Source organism: Triturus cristatus, chromosome 4_1 (assembly GCF_964204655.1).
Source record: "Triturus cristatus chromosome 4_1, aTriCri1.1, whole genome shotgun sequence".
Classification (NCBI taxonomy): Eukaryota; Metazoa; Chordata; class Amphibia; order Caudata; family Salamandridae; genus Triturus; species Triturus cristatus.
In genome coordinates, this window is record NC_140585.1 from 712,027,737 (window position 1) to 712,050,029 (window position 22,293).

Genomic DNA, 22,293 nt, shown 5'->3' on the forward strand with positions numbered 1-22,293 from the left:
CTTTCTTATGTGCTGCCAAGCCTTCTCAATTAGAAGTTTGGCTTGACTGAATTAATATGCTTATATGTCCCTCATCAGAGATGTTCCGGTAGTGGATATCTCTTGTGTGGCCATGTTATCATCCTTGCATACTTTTGCTAAACATACCTTCCTCACTGATCACATATGCACTGACAGGTACTTTGACATGACTGTGTTGCATGACTTCCTTGCTTAGGCGGTACTACTCAGTCCCACCTCTCACTGAATATTACTGTGGGGCCTGCTCATTTGGTGGGGAATCTGTGCTAAGAGGTATCCATCAGAATGTATGATGGTGATATATCTGCTAGAATATTGTTCCATTGAATGAGAAAATGTTTATTCAAATATGAATGTATATTTTCAAAACTCATAAGCTAATGTTTGGAGAAAATAGAGGAAATTGTAAAATATATTTGATGCTGGTGTTTGAATGATAAATGATATGGTATCGGGGAGACTTATTACTAATATTATTGCCTTGATGCCAGGGGCATTGCAGTAATAGCCGTTATGTATTACTCATGTACAGTCCATTGCAAATTGATAACTCAATTTTCTTATATTACTGACGCAACATTGCCTGATGTAATTAGGTGATCACTGCTGGTAATCTTGCATAGGCGGGGTGACTGATGAAATCGTGTCAGATGTGGTCACTAGTCTAATACTAATAATATTAGTAGCTCAGGTGATTATCATTGAACATGTGTAGAGAAAAGATTGTAGAACCCAGTTGTAGAGGATATCAAAATTATACCACAAATGAAATTATTAATACCTCTGACCTGTTCCATGACACAGGAGTGATGTCAACAATGACCTAGTATGAAGTATATTTTTGCACAGGATCGGTTGAGGGAGTCGATCTGCAAGCATGTGGTCCATTATTGGGATCGTAAGAGCGCAGGCTGGTTGGGAAGCTGTCAGTTGAACAATTCTTGACTGGGGCAGAAGTCCTTTGAATTCAGAAGAGCTTGCAACTGGTGAAGCAACTCCTACCTCTGACAACTGGGCCCTCTTACTTTGTTTTAGGAGCCTTGGTTGGAGTGAAGCTACACTGTGGTTTAGAGTTCTGGGGAAACTGCAGATACTTTGAAACAACCATGTGTCACAAGCCAATTGTTGGTCTAGAAGACAAAAGATTGTAGTAGTTGGGTCTGACGCTCATCGCGGCACTGCAGTGCAGGTAGTTGGCCCCACTGAGTCACAGTGTACTTTAGTAGCCAATGGATGCTGTGTTATAAAGTGGGCGCTCCAGGCATAAGTCAGACCAGGCTCACTTGATGCTTTGCTTGATGTGACATAAAATCCGTGTTGGATGCCCGATGAACCTGCTTCCATGTGGGTCTTTGCGTGAGCACCTGCCGCTTGCGCCGCCGCTCCCCAGGCTTGGAGCCCATTTCCATAAGAATGCTTATCCCGGAAATCATGCAGGGAGGCTCGGGAGCTTAGGTGCTTGCTATTTCTCTCCAAGCAGTGAGCCTTGGTAGAATGCTGCTGGTTCCGAGATGTACCCTGCAGGAAGAATCCAGGCGCTCGAGCCGGGCTCCACGCTTTTTGTTCGAATCCATAAATAGATGGCTGCAGCAGCAGCAGCAAATGTTACTCTGCCTGTAGTTTAAAGTCACATTGCTCCTTTTCGTGGCGCACTGAAAAGCCTCTTTCTGAGTCGTGGCTGCTCGCGACAGATGTGACCGATCTGATAAATGACAATTGGCGCCGATGCAGAGGCTTCTGCTTAGCTGTATCCCTCCGAGGCACCCCGGAGAGGAGCGACAGAAACAACAGACGCAAAAACGTTGTTTGTGCCTATCTTTCAGGTTGAAGCCAAGCTAATCGACAAATTGGATAGCTTGATGTCAGAAGGGAAAGGTGACGAGACGTACCGCGAGCTCTTCAACAGCATGTGAGTATGCCATTTAACCCCTACTAACTTATGCATGCGCGAGATTAGGCAGCGCCGCCGCAGATGAATATATATTTTGCTTCATGGAAACAGCTGAGACCTTTTCCTTCCATACACAGTGTGAAATGTGCCAGTGGGAACTGCAGGGAAACGCGAAATGTCTACTGCAATGTGCTTAGTGCTTCCGCTCGCTGTTTTGTTTGGAGCAGTAATTGGGGACTGCTGTGCATTTTATCTGAAGGCGCGCTTTATCAGCCACCCTCCCTCCTCGAGACGCTAGGTTTGGGAATGCTGCCCCTGCAGTAGGTGGGTGGGAGGTTAAAGTGCACCGCTTGCAGCAAGGAGATGAAAGCAATGCATGGCTATTTGTTTTGCCAAGCTGGCTTTTCCGTACAGTAGGTTGAAGTTACATTGCATCCCCAGATCTGACCGTGCATGCGTGTTTGCTTTTCTAAATGCTGGTGGACGGACTATGTGTTTGCAGTGATTGCGATTGCCTCCTGGATCCCCGGTAGCGCGCTCGCGCTCTGTAGCGCGTGCAGTGCAGTGTGATGTGTGAGCATTGATTCCGAGCGGCTGCAGCCCACGCAAGGTTGGGTAGCACACAGCTCTGTTCTCCAGTGCATCGCTGTCCCTGCGGCCATGGGTTCGCTCTGCAGGCTCGTGAGGCAGTCGGGAGAAGGGCGCACAGGCACCGAGCCACAAAGAGTAGCCTGTGCTAAAATGTGAGGCGCGCGCATAAGGCATCGCTGTCAACCCATCGAATTAGCAGGCATGGCAAGGTGAGGCTGCTGTGTGATTTCACTCTTTATATTCACTGCATTTCCTCTTGAATAACCCCGAGTCTAATCCATGTTTGTTGTTTGCATTTTGCTACCTACTCTGTTTGGAATATTTCTTCCTTAAATGTAATGGTTTGAGGTATCGGGGAGCAAGGCCCCCTGCCTCTCCTTCCTACTGGCAGCGATCTGACAAATGTAAATGTTTTTCCCAAACCATTGAACCCATTACCGCCCTATTTCAACCATTTTTCTTTCAATTTCTTCAAGTAACTCTTTTAGAGCAAACCTTTGCCCGCGCTGTCTTCGCAACATAGATGTTTTATATTGATAAAATGTTCCTCCTGCAGGAGTGGTGTGTCCGTGGGCCGGCCACCACCACATGGGCAGCGTGGGGAGAGGGGTAGGTCTGCGGCTTCGATCATTTTAGGACATCCGAGGAGCGTCACTCCAGCTGTGCTTTTCTAGTGGAAGAACCGAGATTGGCAGGGCATGGTTTAAATGCAACAATTATGGAAACAGCTCGTTTTCGTCGCCAATGTCTGTTGGGGGCAAACTGTTGCTAATAGCCTTTTCCTGATGATGTCTTTGCAGGGTGGAAGGAGGTTTGGTCATTTTGGGTAGGCAGCGGGAGGAAGAGTGAAGCCAAATTCCGGCATCTCTGCGGTATCATTGGCAGCAACGCATTTTTAGTTTCCCTCCTTATATTTTGTGGATTGTGTTTAAAGTGAAATCGCTATATGGCAGTACCAAGACGCAGAGTTAGTATACCACAGGGCACTATGGTTTGTATTCCGGCAATGGGTATTTTACACTCCAACCAAAGGCACTAGGGAACGGGCTTTTAGTGTGTACTTTGGGTAATGTGTATTGTAAAGAAGAGTGCGTGTTAGGGCTCCTTTAACGATCAAAAGGTATGTTCCCTCTTCTGTCTCCGTTGGTGCTCGGAATCTTGCCAGGTAAACATTGCACACTAGAGGTGGCTGCACGCGCACCTTCTTTCCAGGGCCCTCCATTGTGTAGTGTGTACTTTTTGAAAGAGACTACACAGTTTAATTTTGGGCTGTGGTCATATATACAGCATTCAGTAGATTGAAGAGCCACAAATTCTCCACCCTAGAAGACGTGTTTGATTATATTGAAAAAACGTAGTCCTGCAAAAGGTGTTAACTTATATATTTCTTTTTTTATTCTTAACCCCTTCGGTGCTCATGACGGAACGGTTCCGTCATGAGCCACGGTTGAGCTGTGCTCATGACGGAACCGTTCCGTCATGACCCCGCCCGCGCAAGATTCCGTCAGCACAGCGGCGGAATCTGCGCAGCATGGAAGGGGTTAATGCATTGCTTGGCTTGAGGGCCAATGGTGTTTGTAAGTACCTCAGGTATGTCAAAAAAGCCATTGTTGGGAGCTGAGCATCAACAAACTTCATTCAGCTGTTTGCCTTAGGACAGACTGGAAGTGCACACTGGTTTCTGCGCCCAGGCCATCGTTTGCACATGCAAATGCCCTGGGTTTGGTGCATGGAAGACCAAGCAGTAATTCACTATTCTTCTGAGCCAGATTGTGTGGCGTTTCTCGAGTAACCTGTTGCAGTGAATACGTCCCACTTCAACAGCAGACAGGGTGGGTGTGAGGCATCAGGCCTATGTGCATCATTATGAAGTTTGGCCTAGCAGCGGCCAAGTAAGGGAAGGGTGGCCCAGGCATTCCTGGCCTGGAGCACACCTGTCATGACAAACAGGATATTAAACCCTTTACAACAAGGGGGCTTTATCTATCCAAGAGGATGGAGCTGTGACGGGGGGACATCTTAGAACAGTCATGTTCAAGAAGTTCATTAAAAATGTTTGTAGACTTGAAATAATCTTTGAAATGCTAAAGTTGTTCATATAGAAATAGGTAATGTCCAAAAATGCTTCCCTGGATAACAACAACGTGTTCACACTTATTTTCCCCGAGAACCGTAGAGTACAATCGGGATCTTAAATCTGACCCTCACAATCAGTCATCACTGGCATGTCCATGTGAGCGCATGATTCTCTTAAATATCCTGGCACCCATTTGGAACCCATGTATTTAAAGTTTTGGTGACAGAAATATACCATTTGCAAGAGTGTCCTATCAGAGGTTTGCATGGACAACACTGACGGTTACTGTAGGGGCAGTTGTTTAGTTTTCTCTTTTTAAGGTTGGTTCTCTTCAGATCCATAGTGTGACAGCCTCGCACTAATCTGAACATGACCACTGTCATCCAGCTGTACGTTTTAAATGAACTAAACTTGGATTCTTAATGTGTGCGCATTTTTCTTAATATTATGTATTGAAAGATCCTGTATTATCTAAGAGCACTTATTTATAACGGGAGTCCTGCCGTTTTACTAGATGGTAGGAGTCGCATGTAAAAGTATGCAGCCTTTATAATTAAACGTGTACCTCCGTGACGTCATTTGCTGATTGAACACAATCCATCAACGTACAGGTGTTCTTGCAGTGTAACCTTTTGCCTGAAGCAAAGTTGAGACAACATCTGTGCTAAGACATATTGAACAGATCATTCGTAGATATACATTTGCTTTATTTTTTAACATTGGCCAAGTGTGAAACAGCATCTATTGCAGCTGTCCATCAGTTCTGTTTGTTTCTGCAGCACTCAATGATTTTGCAGACATGCAGGGGATCTTTTTTCTGTAGTACAGCATCGTAGTGTGTAATTCTTATTGAATTCTGTTTTTGTGACCTTGAGTTTAATTCGGAGCATCGGTTTTTCTCCAGATGTATCAGAGTTCACAATTCTCTTTACAGAGGTATCCTGCACAGCAGTGGTCTTTTTTTCCGACCATCTCCCTTCCTGTTACACATGTCCTCCGGGAAGGCCGGCGGTGCAGACTGTGATTGGCAGTTTCCTGCTAGTGTGCATGCCTGCGCTTAGACTGTACTCTTGAGTGCTCTGGACAGGCACACTCGGGGAGCTTACTGCTGTCCACATTTTGGCAGACTGCATCAGAGTTGTACTAGCGGTGACCGACAGCAGTTACCTCTTGGTGACATAAATGCCACAGGGGATGTTGCTGTAGACAGACTGTACATGTACCATTGTGTGCAAGAGACATTTACTGATGCCCCCAGAATTTCCAACGAGTGAACTGGCTGTTTCTTTGCTGTCTGTGTGGCATTTCTTATTGATCTCAGTTTCAGCTTGTTAATAACAGTGGTAGTAGACATGAATATTTGTGCCATAAACAAACATTTCAGTGATTAGATGTCCATGATTATCGTAACATTTCTCCGTGACCTTCACAATCCAACAGAAAATCTAACTAAAACCTAATACGATGTGTTGTACTGCAGCTGATTGGTTATTCTGCACATTTTAATTTAAATGTGTTGGAACCATCGTCATGGATTGATAACTGATTAGAAGAGCATGTTAGTATTTGTAGGACTGCATGGTTTTTCTATCTTGCCTAGTATGATAATTGCTTGAAATTGTTCTTCGAATGGTAACAGAAGGTTTGAATGATTAATAGGATGTTTGAATGTATTATTAGGAACCTGGCTTTGAGAAAATAGTCTGGGCGTCTCTGAGATGCAGAGATTTATGCAGGAGCATTTGAAGTTATGCATGCTCTTCGACAGACTGCTTTCCGATGTGAGTCCCTTGCTCACTTTGCCACTGGATTTAAGCTAGCCTGGCTGATACCGGGTGTTACCCCGAAACCGGTCCTAGAATGCTTGTTTCCGGTCTCAGAATGCTTGTTTCCGGTCTAGGGAAGACCTGGCTTGGCAGCTCGGGCTGGACTGTTCCCATGAGGAACAGGGTCAAGACTGATTTGTATATGGCTGGGTCTGAACTGGAGTGGCGAAGTGTGCTAAAAAACAATTATGGATTCAACCCATATCTAATAGTGACTGGGGGTGAGTGTCTGACAAGTTTCAGCGCTCCATCTATCATCTCCTTGTGTTTGCTTTGTTCACCCTAAGTTGGCTGGGCATGCCCAGACATGGGGCCCCTTGCTCACTTTGCCACTGGATTCAAGATAGCATGGCTGATGAGGGGTGCTACCCCGAAACCGGACCCAGGATGCTTGTTTGCGGTCCAGGGAGGACCTGCCTTGGCAGTTCAGGCTGGACTGTTCCCATGAGTAACAGGGTCAAGACTGATTTTCATATGGCTTGGTGTGAACTGGGGTGGCGAAGTGAGCTAAAAAACAATTATGGATTCAACCCAGATCTGTGACTGGTGGCGAGTATCTGAAAGATTTCAGTGCTCCATCCATCATCTCCTTGTGTTAGTTCTTTCCCAGAATAAAACACACATTAACCAAGACAGAGGGTTCCGTTTGCATCCATAGAACAATGCATCTGTGTGGGCAGAATAACGATGTGTTCTGTATAGTTTGTGCAAGGTTGCGGATGCTGAGCAATGATGTGTACTTGTTAGGAGTGTTATATTTCTTTTATGTTGTTATCATTTGGTGGGCAGAGTTGGTGTTTTTTGTTTGTTCTATAAGACCTGGAAGTATCAATATGTGACATTTTTCACAGTCGCTGTGCAAGTTGTTATGGTGAAAGTGTCCGTGATTGAGTGGTGATGGAGGTAGAAAACTTTGGTGTTGACAATGTCAAAGGATCAGTGGTGGTTAAAGTTGCTGTTTGTTAGAGGTATGAGGACTTCTGTGACAGGACTTTGATTTGCAGTGGTTTAATCAAGGTGTGTTTGGAAGGAGTTGAGGTGAAGGTGGTATTGGAATAGGTTTGGTGTGAACGGCATTGGGAGCGATGGAGAGGGTTTAGTACAGTTGTGGAGTTATTGTGTGCATGTTGTGGCTACAATGTTTTTATGTCAATGGTGATGTGACAACACAGGAGAATGGGTGAGGATAGGTGAAAATGAGTGGTGGTATGAGTTGGTTTGGGTTCTTGGTGGGTATTTGTGTAGACAGCAGAGGTTGAGTTGTCGTAATGGAAGCTGTGAGTGGTTCTTACAGTGGCTACAGGTCTGTGGTCGTGTGAGTGGCACTGGGTATAAGCTGGTTATGGTTGATGTGGGTGAACTGTGTTGATACTGGCTACAAGCTTTAGTAACTTGAGTGTCATTGGTTGAGTGGTACTGTGAATGACAGTGAATCAGTGGTTTTGCAAAAAGCATAAATGTCGGCGACTGATAGTGTGAATGGCTGTCGGTGAGTGGTGATGATGGTGATTGTGCAATTGTGGGGATTGTGAGTGGCTGGGAGATTGGCGACTAGAGGGGCTCTGTATCTGTCATGGAGGTAGTGGAAGTTAGCTAGTGTGTTCAATTCGTGAGTGAGTGGATTTGACAGAGTGATGATAATTGTGAAAGTAATAGTGGCTGTGTTTTGGTGGTATGAGTGACTGCATCATAGGTAGTGAAAGTGGCTGTGGGTAAGCAGAGGCGTAAATTGCAGTGGTGTGTGGTATTGACTACTCCTTGTTAGGAAAATTCACTCTAAGACAACTTTTGGAATTTTGTAGAGGCATTCAAATCTGATTTCCTTGACATCTTTCGCTGATATTTGCAAATGGGGTTGACGAATGTTCAGATCGCCAGTGATTAGAGCTTGGCAGGTTAAATGGATGGTGCTGGTACTGAAAGCGTTCAGCTACATGAGCTGACTATGCAGCGGTGCCAACTGAAGGGTGCCCCTCCTGCTGGTTTACTGCTGGCAGAGCTCTTTGTGCATTTAGTCCCTGGTACTGGGTTTTCAGCGGTCCTAGAGGGTTTGGTGAAGTGCAGATGTGCAACTTTCTAATTTTCTTACTCTGTTGCTGTATAAAAATTGCTCATGCCACACAAATGAATGAAAACCATGGCAGCCATTGGTAGGTCGACAATGGTATGAGCTAGTGAGCGCATTTTCTCCATAATGTAGGAGTGGCGAAATGCATGATTAGAACTGGTGACTAGAATATGTCTAATAAGGTCTGGGGAACTCAGTCTTGTTGTTTTTTCCCAATCACCTGAGTGGTAATCCAGCATTCTGTATATAAACTCGGAGTGAAATATTAAGACTCGAGCAGCCGTAATTAATATAACTAATAAAGTCTTGATGTAAAACATGCTGTGCGCATATACGTGCATACCTTACTTGTCTTCAGACATGCCGGTCTGTTGGAAGCCTGCATATGAAATCATTGTTTTCTCAGTTGGTGACTGAACCATCATTTTTTCAGCCTTCCTAGATAGACCAGTTTTCTTTGCTTTTCCGTGAATTTGTAGTTCCCATTGTGATGGATGAATCGGGTTACACTATAGTTGTTAACTAGCATGTACATATATCACAGCCTGCCTTTAGTATGGCATCACCGCTCATTTCGGTAGTTCTTGGGGGCGGCTTTTCAAATGCTTCCTTCGCACTTTCCCAGCATCTTACCCCCTGAGTAAGTCACCCCTTCGTAAGCTAATGATGTACACAGGCCTAATGCATCACACTACTTGTCGGCTTCTGAAACTCAAGTTTTCATGTTCACTTCAGTGAATTATCCAAGAAAATTCACATATTCTGACTCAGTAGAATAATGAATGTCACACAATTCTTCCCTGGATAACAACATCTTTTTCACTCTTATTTTATCTGAGAACCGTCGAGTGCAACAGAGATTTTAATTCTGACCCGCTCAATCAGACATCACTGGTGTGTCCATGTGAGTGCATGCTTCTCTTGAATTGGCAGGCACCCATTTGAAAATGATGGATAGTCGTTGTACCCTTTCCAATTCTTCATTATTATTTTTATGTATTGGAGTCCAATTAGACCTTATCCTAAATGCGGTCTATCTTGAAACTGAAGAAACCTCACTAACCACACACGTCCCTGTGCCCTCATTTCATGCTGTAATTACCCATTCATTATTAATTTTCAGTCCTGCAATACTTGGTTGAAGTTATGGAAAGCAGGTAAAAGTGCTACTTTCCTTTGAAAAACACATTCTTATGCAGATTAAAAACATATTACTTGGAGGGAATCCAATTCCTGCAAACCAATCAAGGCCCATTAACCAGAGGAAATGAGTTATCCTCTCACCAGTCTGAAACAGCTCATATGGACCGTGCCATGTTTACGTAATTGCGTGTCTGAAAGGTCAGTTTCTAAAAAGAGCTAGCCTATGAGTACATATTTATTGTGACTGAATCGTGGTGTCCACCATCTTGCACTATCTGCGGTGTCCCTCAAGGCTCATCCCCCAGCACCACCCTCTTCAACACCTACATGACGCCTCTAGCCCACTTCGTCAGAACCGACGATATCAACATCACATCCTACGCCGACGACATCCGGCTCATCCTCTCACTCTCAGCAGACCCTGCCACCACCAAGACCTATTTCCACACTGCATGAAGAACGTTACAGTTTGGATGAAGGACAACTGTCTGAAGCTCAGACAAAACTGAACACGGACAAAACTGAGCTGATCTTTGGCAACCAGGCCTCCCTCTGGAATGATACCTGGTGGCCACTGAACTCAAACCCAACCCCACACCATAAGACCACACCCGTAACCTCTGCATCATCCTGGGCAACAGACTCATCATGAAACGACACATCAACTCAGTCTCCTCTGCCTGCTCCATGCTTTCTGCATGCTCCTTAGAATCTTCAATTGGCTCCCCATAAGCATGAGAAAAACCATCACGCAAGCCCTATTCACCAGCTTTCTGGACTAGGGCAACACACGGTACGCAGGAACCACCATCAAAATAATGAGAAGGCTCCAGATGATACAGAACTCAGCGGCTAGACTGATCCTCATCCTGCCCATGGACCCACATTACCCAGCACCTGAGGAAGCTCCACTGGCTCCCCGTCCAGAAAAGATGGCAAATCAAACTACTGAGAGAAAACTAACCCATGAGGTTGTTTACACTGTGCACAATACTGTGGGTGACTAGAACCCTTTGTTTATACAATCCTTTTTGAAACACGGTACAATAATCAAATCCAACCAATCTGATATATACAATAACATATGTATTTGGTATCAATTTTTACAGAAAATATGCATGGTTGTACAAAAACAATCAAAGCAAATGAAGTAATCATGCCATTTCACTATTCTTATGGCATATTTAGCATGTAAATGCGTCATATACATTGCAAATAAACAATACATGAAAGTAAGCCCGGTGCATTTCGGGACTGACGTGTCCCTTCGTCAGGGGCAATCTTAGAGTAAAATAAATTGCATTACTGATATATGAACGCTTAAATGCCTCAGTTACACCCAAATTAATTGAGACCAATCCGTAACCATAATAAGTCTATGATTCGATTAACAACTGGTGAGTATGCAGGTTAGTTAGAATTTTGTGTGGTCACCATGCTGTAGTCGCCAAAAGAATAAATAGCCAAGTAGTAATGTGCAGCACATAAAGCAAAAAACCACCAAGTGAGTTGTGATTTAAGGGTACATGAAACCGTGTAGGTTTTAAAAGTTATCAGGAAAGTAGAAGCAAATACACATGAAACAGTGGATGCAGAACAAAAATAGGCTGGTAAAGAGTGAAGTAAGGAAGTAGAGGAGAACTCACCTCCTCATGAAATAACGGAAAACGAAACTGAAAAGATAATGTACCAGACGCAAACCCAAACACTGCTGTAAAAGAAAATGGGGGTAAGTATTTTTTAATTCATGGGAAATGCGACCAAGTAAATACAATAAGGCGAGAAACTCACCCCTCGTAGATCACGTTTCGGAAAAGAGAAGAAATGGTAGTCTGAAATAAACCGATAATGGGGGGGAATAAATGTACTGAACGAGTCAGATAGGACAAAGGTAAAGTTATCTGCTGCTCAAATCCAGCACTTACCGAATAAGCTGGATGTATCAAAACGCGTAACACGGGTCAGATGATGTAAAGTTACAGAAGTAGCGGTAGCTTGAGTCTGTTTGTTGCATGCATAGATATTGGGAAACTAGGAATGAAAAACGGCCTGTAAAGCGTGTAACACCTATGGGGGCCATCTTAAACCGGGAAAACGGACAACAAATAGAGAGGCCATCTTGAAGAATGACATAGAAACGAAAAAGCCTGAAAAAACCACTAGATAACGACACTTACCTAATGATCTAGATGTTTACTAGACGTGTAGCGTATATCGGAGGCGGTAAAATTACCGGTAAAGCAATAAACTGAATCTAATCACTTATAGCGTTGTGACTCAGAAAAATAAAAATAGGAGCGGATGACAAAAGTGGGGGTCATCTTGGGACAGAAAAATGAATAACAACTGAAGAGGCCATTTTAAGGCAAGAAACTAAAACGAAATGAACTGTACCGCAAACAATGGTGACAAAACCTGTACAATAAGTGACCAAGACACACATGATAGCCAATGGACCAGTAAACAGGAAAGAGTAACGCCGCATAAAAATGTGGTGATAGAAGAAATATACAGAGTGTGAAGTGGTGAAAACAACTTGAGGAAAAAGAAAAATAGAACAAAGAAAATGCATATCAACAAAAAATTATCCCAGTAGTGTGGTTAGTAGAAGTATCTGTACCCTTCGCTATAAGAAGCAAGACATATCCAAGCGATCATTAAGACCTGAAGGAAACCTAGTTTGTAATCGTTGAATCCAGAAAATTTCTCTGCGCAATAAAGTTTTTGTAACATCAATACCTGGACGTATAACCATTTTTTCAATAATTTGAAACCGTAGTTGAGATATAGTATGTTTGGCTTCACACCAGTGTGTGGCTATACTCGAGGTGGTGTTTTTGTTCCTAATTTTGCTTTTATGTTCAGTAATGCGAATTTTTATTTTTCGTTCAGTTTTGCCCACATATGCTTTCGCACAGGGACATTTGATACAGTAAATCACATGAGATGAGTTACAGTCGCTAGTGTGTCTTAGTTTAATTTTTGAACCTGATATTGGATGGGTTAGATTATTCCCTGTTATGACATTGTTGCAATGGGTACAAGCAGAAAATGTTTTGGTGCCTTGGTGATCAGTTAGCTTAGAACTAGGGTTTGAAGTGGCTAATAAAACTCGTAGGTTTTGTCCTTTGGTGTAAGCAAATAAAGGTTTAGTATGAAACAAACCATTGAAGTCATTTTCCTGCTGTAATAATTCCCATCGGGAATTGATAATATTCTTAATAGATGATGATGTAGTAGAAAATCTGGATACAAAAACCAGCCGTTGCTCTGGGTGTCGCGGTTGCTGTGTGAGAAGATCCGTACGAGATTTAACCATTGCTTTAGTCAAGCAGTTGTTGAGGACATCTTCTGGGTAACCTCGTGATATGAATCGTTGTTTAGACTCATGTAAATTAATCATGCTAGTTTGAGAGTTAGAACAAATTCTGCGAATCCTTATGAATTGAGAAAGTGGTAAGTTTTTTATAAGGCTTATTGGGTGAAAACTTGAATATGCCAAAACACTATTGCGGTCAGTAGGTTTACGGTAGACTGATGTCTCGAAGTGATTAGACATTGTTTTTACAACCTGTACATGAAGAAAGTGGATAGTTTCCTTATGAATATTGTATGTCAATTGGATGTGTGGGTTGACATTGTTAAGAGACTCAATCATGCTAGTTCAGACACGTTTGCAAAGCCCTCCACGACCATGGACCAACATACATGAACCACCACCTGATCTTCCACCAACCATCCAGAAACCTTTGCTCCGCCTCCCTCGCCCAGACACCATGCATCTGCCAGAGCCACAGCAGAGGCCACTCCTTTTCCCACCTCACTGCCAAGTCCTCCCTTGCTGCCTCTGAATTTGACCCTCGCTGACGGACTTCAGAAAGAGACTCAAGACCTGGCTTTTTGACTAGCCCAACAACGCATTGCCTGAATACCCTCATGGGTGATAAGGCACATTCTACAAGTACTGGTTGATTGACTGATTGATCTTGGATATTTGCTATGGGTAACAGAGGCAGGGGTGTTTTTCGAATTGTAGCTGCCGCACTGCTTTTCCAGTGATGGTCACTTATATTCTATGAACCCCTATGCCAAATGCTTGGGTAAAACATTTCTCTGTTACTGCAAGTCCGTCGGTTCACTGATATGTGTAAATTTAACAGTGTATATTATCACACTATACAATTGTTGTCAACACCAATATATATATCTGTTCAGGTTAGTTGCCTAATTACAGATACTATTAACATACAAAATGGTTCCCTCAGGGGAAGCTTGAATAGAAGCCTTATCTTCCTAGCCTAAAGAAATACAAGTGGTCTCAAACAGATAGAAAAGGACTAACTGTTTAATGGATACCCATATACTTGTGTGTACAAGCCTGTGCAAAACATAGGGTATAACCATTTACTTGTGGTACAAATATCTAAACATGCAGTTGCTATATCAAAATCAAAACGTCAGTGCTGTTCATGGACGGCGTACCGTTAATGGATGGTGTGACACTTGGTGAACAAAAGTGTGCAGGGATGCATTTACAAGAAAACACAAATCCTGACTTAACACTGCACAAATTCGTAGTTTAGGGAGCCCTGAATTTAGGGTTCCCCCTCTGACAATCATTCTTTAAAGTCAACAATCAACATGTCGATGTGTCAGACCCAAAGTTTCAATTAGGAGCAAAGTCTTCATCAGGACATAAAATAGTAGACGCCTACAAAAATGTAATCATAAAGACAAACAATAAGGATAAAAGAATGTGTTCATGTCGACTAATAAATCACCATATATAAAAGCTAAAGATAAATGTAACTTTACCTCTTCTTTAGAAATATGTATGGAATGAAGAAATTCTGAATGAAACAGAATACGCATGCTGATCTGTAAAAAAAAAAAATGGATATGGACAAGGCTGCCATCAAAGAACAGTCCAAAAGATGATAACCTCACTATAAAAACTGACAAGTCGGGGTACATGTCAGTGTAAGCCCAGGGGCATGGACACAAGTGAGGAAGACATCCCAACTGGGTTGAAAAAAGTCATGGGAGCCCATGTCAGGGCAGTGTGCTAGGGTAAATGAAAAACCACAGTGCATGATAAATCCCAAAAATGTGCCCAACAGAGTGAAGCAGGATAAACGTACATGCCTTACCCGGTCCTGTGCATCTGAATTTAGATAGTCTGTGTCTCACGCAGCGTGCACGTGGTGACAACAGACTGAGCAGCTTGTGACCGATATCGTGAGACATGGAGAAGAGAGTACAATAAAATGTACTGGCGCCTTGGCAGAAAAATTAAGTGGGTCCTTTTAAAAAAAGGAACAGACATTCGTTGTAAGTCATTAGACTCAAAAGGGGATCCTACTATAAAAAAGGGCATAGTATATAAACACCACAGAAATGGAAGAAAGCCCAAAACTAACCCCTCAAAATGCTCTTCTATAGTTGAGGGCTAAGAAAACAAACATTTGCAATGCAATCAGTCTCGCCATTGGGACCTTATATGTATTTAGCTATGCAGCACAATTAGCCTGGGTGCTAAAACATCATCTGTTCTTTAACATGGAGGCAAAGTAAGCACCACACTGAGTGACATGCCAGGTATGGTAACACATGGAGAAAAATGTTGTGTTTCAGCGGGAAATGGTATAGTCCAAAGCTCTGTTTTTAATATAAAATCAGGTCCTTCAGTGGTCATATCACTGTAAAAACAAGATTTGAAAAAAATATTATTGTCTACGGGTGCTCGTGGAAGACAATTTCTATGGACTGGAATCTAGAGAATGCTAAAGTGATTCTGGTATTTCACTGACCTCTGCTGGTCGTTTTCTATCAAGAAAGTTAAATAGAGGTAGTTGAACAAGCAGAAAGCAATTCTGGTATTTTACTGACCTCTTCTGGTCGGTTTCTTTCAAGACAGTTAAATAGAGGCAGTTGAACAGAAAAAAGTCCCTAAGCGGAAGCAGACAAGTCCTAGCGCTGATCTCCAGAGCCCACAAAGTACATACACATATAAGTATATACTAAAGTATATAGTACAAGAGGTCTTGAATGCTCGACTAAAAAGGGTCACAGTAGACAGCTACCCAGGAGGCCGTGAATCACCAAACTAGAATGGAGATAAAATATGCTAGTACTGGGGGCCTTGAACATGTCAAAGTCAATAAAGCCCGGGGAGATGAATGAGAGCTAGGACGTGAGACTAAATGGATACCACATACAATGTAAGCATAGATATTACATTCATGGTATACATAGTAACATGGAGGTGAAAAATGGTGACCTGTCTTCAACCCTCAAGGCTGTTCAGTCCCTAAGAATACTGGGTTGCCCCATTGTTAGTTTCCTAATTACAGATACTAGTTCACAAAGAGGAGACCCAGGATCAAGCGTAGAATCACAAGCATGCTCCACTTACCCTCAGAAAATGGCTTCCAAACATGCAGGCGATTGAGTACTGAGGAAGGGAAACAGATGCGTTTTCTAAAGTGTAATAACAGCATACATATGCTGGAGTTTTATTAATTTACATTAAATAAATGAACTCTGGGAAAGGACATTTAATGTGATATGTTCTCTATTCGGATCTATCACACATATTTGGCAAGACTGAAAAGTTGTTTATGAACTGTTCTTGCATAAGAAGCAGTACCAAAATGTACCTTATTAAATATATATCAATTTTAGGTCTAAGGTAATAGTGTAAAGACAGATACAGAACTTTATTGCTGTAATACACACAAGGCACTACTGAGAACAATGGCAATGCTGGCTAAATGAAAACATGAATGCTTGCCTTATTTACACCTCAGTGTAGGTGTCCTGATGGACTAAGAGATCATTGAGAAGGTTAATGAAGAAAAGTTAGTAGGAGTTGCGCAGATGGTTAACAGGAGATGTTCTCTGTTGGGAAGAGGAGTACATGCCTATCTCGATATACTGTATACTTCTTTTCAGGAGTATGAGTTTACTATGTGGAACAATATTCTTGCAACAGTAATGCTTACTAAAATGTTCATCTGGTTTCATGAAGTTTTCCTGTAACAGTAAAAGGTACTAAAATATTCCTCTTGTTTCATTAGCAACATAACACGTTATTATAAAACAAATAAGGGAATTTTTAACTGTATTTAATAACGTTATTTAGGTTCGCTAGTTTTTATCCATACGGATTGTAATTTTGATTTGACTAGTTTATTATTTTTACTCAAGCTGCCCAGATTCACTCGCCTCTTCTTTTTATTCATATGGTCGCAAAGAATTATATAACTGCAGTTTCTAAATGCTGACTTCAGCCTTTCCAAATCTACTGGGATGTTGCTGCATTCTCAAGGGTAATTTCTCATTGAGGCAAGACAGAAGGGCTGGCAGGTGGTAAAAGGTTTGCACCATTCTACAATATAGAATGTGAGGGTCTTTTCCATACATTTTAATTTTGAGTCACTAGCGCGTGAACCATTCTTCACTGTGAAGTTTCTCTTCATATAGCGCTTCATACAGTTTCTTCTGTTTGAACAGAGCAAAGACATAGTTTTAATAATTGATTAGTTGGCCTGGACTAAACCCCAGTTCATTGGCTCGCAAGCATGGGTTCCTCCTGGAATCCTACTCAGGAGGCCAGAAACCTAGCGGCTCCTTTTTTATTGTAATTTCAGCCTAATTCCGCAATTCAAAGCAGGTATGAAGTGAATAAGCTTTAAAATTTCTTTCTTACGGAAAATCCTCCGTCTTCTGCAAATTAATCACCGACCAGAATTAGATTGAGCAGTGGTGATACATGTCCCGATTATTGTGGGCAGTCCGAATATTCAGTCACTTGAGAGTCAGTGGCTACAACATGACAGCCTTGACAACAATTCTTTAACGCCCAGCAGAATTCAGAATAAAAATATACGAAATGTTGTAGCATCTACTGGGGCAAAAGTCTTGATTACCTTTAAAAGCTGTCTCACTACTGTGTACCGTCCAGAACCTTGCAGTGTGTTCCCTCTCACATTATCCAACAACACTCTTCCAAGGGACTAAACCATGGAAGACTATCCTTGGGAGTGCAGAGGCCGAAGCCATCCTTACTAGGGAACAAGGGAAGAATGTTGAATCTGGGGGCCTCCTTACTTTCAGTTGCACGCGAAACCTCTTAATGTAGTGTTTATTTTTATTTTAGTCCCTGTGATGTCAAAGATGACGAGACGGCACCTAATAAAACTGGCCATGAAACTCCATTCACAGAGGAATGAGCTCCTGTTCATTTTCTATACGGCCAGCAGAACTTAAATGTTTTTATTGTGGCTTTCTTTCAATAACAGCTGGAAAACTCACATATACTCCAATGTGGGCGTGCTGACTTTCATCGGGGACCCGGATTTTTTTTTTATTGAGTCATCATAACATAAAAAACCATATTCTGTGAAAATCCATTTGCGGTGCATAGTTTGCATACCTGCCACGTAAAACCATAATTCACACTCGAAATGAATTTCTTTTGACCTCGCTATATTTATAAAAATATAAGACAACATTTACACCATGTCATTAAATTATCTCACACACACGCAAACACACACGTCACACTGTACCACAGTCCTGTCATTCCTCATACAAATAGTAAAGCAGAATGTCATTCTACTTATGATATCACTTGTAATTTGTGAGACTGTCTGTTACATCAAAGGTGAGGTGATGAGCATTACATTTGGTGCATGAGCTGTGGGTTGCATGGCAAGTGTGCATGCTATGGGTTGTGGAGCTAACAGGAAAAATGGGGAAAGGCCTCCAAAATCCGTAATGACCCCTTTTGGAGCTAGAATGTCCCAGGCATGGTTTTTTCAACTGTGTACCCGTGCCATAAGTTACCCAACTACGACCTTATGTAGCAATCTAGAGTTTTTGTACCCAGTGCGCACAACAATAATGTGAAGTCTAGCTTGAGTACAGGGATTGATACCTAGAGCAGATTATGTTGTCAGAATGGACGCACATAGCATGCCATCCTTGCTTCATGGCCACCAAACAGATGCTAGAAACCCAAAACAACTTTTTCAGCTGCCAAATCGTTTTCATACAGGATGTCTACCTTCTCCCTTGCTGGGTTAAATTGAATCCTCTGGTTCTGCAGGGCGAATGTCAATCACGGTTCCAAGTAACTGTTACATGGTGTGCCCAGGGTCTACAGTAACAGTAAAGTTTGTGCCCTCTACTAAGCTATGCCTTTTGACGCAGTTTGGATCAGAGAAGCTAATGATCACGTATCTCTGATGAGACGAATGGCCTTATATCATATCTTGCTATAATATGGCTCCAAAGCCAAACAGTGAAATTGTCAACAAGAGAATGGGCTACTGTCTCATGTGAACCATCCAGCTTCTAAAATGATGATAAACTAGCATTGCCTCCACTTTGAAGTACATATTCTCCTTCTCATAGGTGGGGTGGGTGTTGCTCGGGCAGTGAGTGGTGTCATATGCCAACCACTTATGTCAGTGATTTAGACTCCTTCTTCATTCCAGCCTAGCTACATGGACTGATGTCTGCAATGCTACCTATACTTATTTGTGTTTGCTGTCTGCGTGACATATTGCTTAGAATGCACGTAAAGTGGGCTTTGACTCAGCCCCTTCAACCATTGGCTTATCTTGATCAGTCTCTTTCAGCTCATGCTTGAGACACGGTCACTCGTATCTTGGATCAGCCCTGGGTAGTATTTCTCCCACCCTCATGGTTTTCTCAACTGTTTATTGGTTTTCAGGATCTGAAGGCTTCAACTGTTAATGGAGGGGCAGGGAGTAATTGAGGTCCAGTACACACAGTCCCTTAAATGTTCAATACTCTAATACAGTGTGCAGTTTCTATCCAATGCCAGGACTCACACCAAATGGCTCTAGGTAATTTGTGGTCAGAAGAAATGTTTATTTATGAGAGCAAGGGCCCTCACACACTCAAAGGGTGGTATGCTCATTCTTGGTCTAGCTCCTCGTTGGGCAGGCGCATCTAAACTCAATGGGCCCCTGAACAGGGGATTGTTGCCAGAGATCTTTTTTTCGATTCTGCCCTGTGTGAGTTAACTTAATTCTTGCTCCGCTAAATAAACACTTCTTCTGACCACAAAGTGACTTGGGCCTTAAAATGTGAGCCCTGGTATTGGATACGAACTGCGACACGTATTACAGTATTGTAACATCTGAAGGCTGCACCATAATCCAGTGTATATGCATGCAGAGGCACTGATCCCTTAGTTGATGACTGACCTTTCAAGACTGAGGACTGCGCTTGTTCTCCCAATCCCTAGAAAGTGTCAGAGACCTGCGAGAAAGCAGTCGCCTCTCTTCAGTGTAATTCTTACTAGAGGTGGATTCATGTAAGCAAAGCAGCTGGCTCGAATTGCCTCCTAGTTAACGCACATTAGCTTCTGACCAAATGCTCTCCTTCTGGACTTTCTTCTGGTTAGAAACGTTGTGCTTACAGGATTCCCTAATAAAATTACTTTTCTGCCCAGTGGAATATGTTTTGACTCTTAGTTTATTAGGTTGGGAGGTGTGTGTCAGCTCATCTGCCTTTGCTTTAGTGTTCTCAAGGTTTAAATGCATCTCCTGTAATTGTTTTAAAAATATGGATCCCCTTGAATATATTTTCTCCGATATTTATTTCAAAATATTTTGGTGTTTCAGTTGATTGTAAACGTTGATGTTTCAGAAACACGCTCTCTTCATGCTTAGATTGTGAAAGAATCAAGGGTTGGCAAAGCAAATAGGCCTGGTTTTAATCTGATAGCACATGCAAGCAGTGGTATGCACAAGCAATTACCGGGTATTCTGCCATGTGTCTGTGCAACCTCTTTCCGTCTCTCATATATCTGTTACCTGTTTTGTATATCCCAAGCTTGCAGTGCAAATAGGGCAAATACATTAAATTCAGAGAAAGGGATGGGTTGCACAAATACATAGCACAGATAGACTGTGTGTATATTTGAATGCTTGTGCTTGCATATGTTAACACAGTCAAGGCACATTAAAGCCAGACTGATTGCCCTTTTTCAGTGCAAGATCCTCTGCTTATAATATACATAGAGTGGGATTGAAGTCAGCTACCATCAACCATTGCCTTATTCAAACTCTCATCTGTTGACTTCAAGTATTGTCAATCACATCCCCACAGGAGTGTCTCTCTCTCAAAGTCAGGTTACTTGCTGTTTGGTACATTATTCCATCTCTTTTTTTACATTGCACTTCTTGAGTAGCGATTTTACATCTAAAAAGGAACACCCACAATCACACTTTCTGTCACATTAAGTTCTTTATCTCATACATGGATTGAATTCTGAAAGCTATTTATTTTTTTACTGTAGCAGGCATTTTCGAATAGGCATCTCGGGGTGAGGCCGTCACCATCTGATGATCATAAAGCAATTAGCATGCATGTGTACGAGATGTATACATGTTAATACGTGGGAACTTGATCAGAATCACGAAGGCAACAACCACAATATAAATACTACCACTAATTGTACAACATTTTTACACCACCACCTCCAATACTACCTTTTATACCACTACCAGTTCCACACAAACACCACACTGCCATCACCAAGAACACCAATAGTGCCACTACCACAAAACCACACATGAACAAAGTCTCTAGCTGCTAGCACTAATACCCCTGCAATATAACAGCAATTCTACCACCAATACCAATAACTCTAACACCACATGCACCAGTACTGCCACGACTGCTACTAGCAATATATCTGGCTTCAACGTGCCATCACATAGAAGCATCATTCCTGCATGCCTGTAAATGCGTGTGTGGATACATTATACACATTATTGCCATTGCAAGTGCTTGTTAAATGAAAGTGTTAGTGCTGCATGAGTGTGTCCACAAATCCTTTCCGCCCAGTGTGCCTCTTCACTGAGCATGTTGTCTGAGATGCCTCATTCAGGCACCAGACCCAAAACGACTGACATCAAATTATGGCTCTACTTCATATTGACTAAATACCAACTTTACTAATACTATTCATCTAAAAAATAACGAAATCTTCTATGAAGTATTTAGCATATTGTTTGGAAAAAATAAATTATTTGAAAAGGTCAATAAAAAACAAAACACAGGATTATGGAAGTGTGGAATGTAAGGGGGCAGCATAAGGACGAAGTGGAAAAGTGCCTCACAGGGCTCCCAAAATGTGATGAGAAAGGGGTGGGGCCAAGGCAGGGCATCCCCAAATAAAAATCAGTGGTCCTAGGAGATGAGATTGAATACCTCACAGAGATGGCATGAAAGGGGAAGTTAAACATGAAAAAACCATTGGGAACAGGACTATGGGGGCCCAGGGGTATAGGGTCAACTGTGCACGGGATGTGAGGAAGAATCTGAGTAGTAAGGAAAAAGAAACCACACCACCTTCCTGAAAAAGCAAGGGGGACTGAATGGGGATTTGAGAGGGAGAACTCCTACGCCGTGAATTAAGAAAAGGAAAGATACCCGAATTTAACCTTTTGAATGAGGAGGTCTCTTATGTGATATGGTGCCTCTAAAAATAACGCATTCAACAACCAAATATCTGAGTATTAGTTTGAATTCATCCCTTACTAAATGGTATTCAGATAATGTCCCATATCATTTAAGGACATAAAAGATAAGTCGCAGAAATAGAAGGGATTATTCATATTTTTGCTGGGCC

At 42.3% G+C, this 22,293-nt stretch overlaps 1 protein-coding gene across 3 annotated transcripts in view; it reads left to right on the top strand.

Annotated features, from left to right (window-relative positions):
- Nucleotides 1-22,293, top strand: part of DOCK4 (dedicator of cytokinesis 4) — a 1,768,257-nt gene that overhangs the window by 1,376,472 nt on the left and 369,492 nt on the right. For all 3 annotated transcript variants that reach the window (XM_085653188.1, XM_085653189.1, XM_085653190.1), the window contains exon 32: nucleotides 1,845-1,930. In XM_085653188.1, coding sequence (XP_085509314.1) covers nucleotides 1,845-1,930 — 86 coding nt within the window. The remainder of the gene's footprint in view (nucleotides 1-1,844; nucleotides 1,931-22,293) is intronic.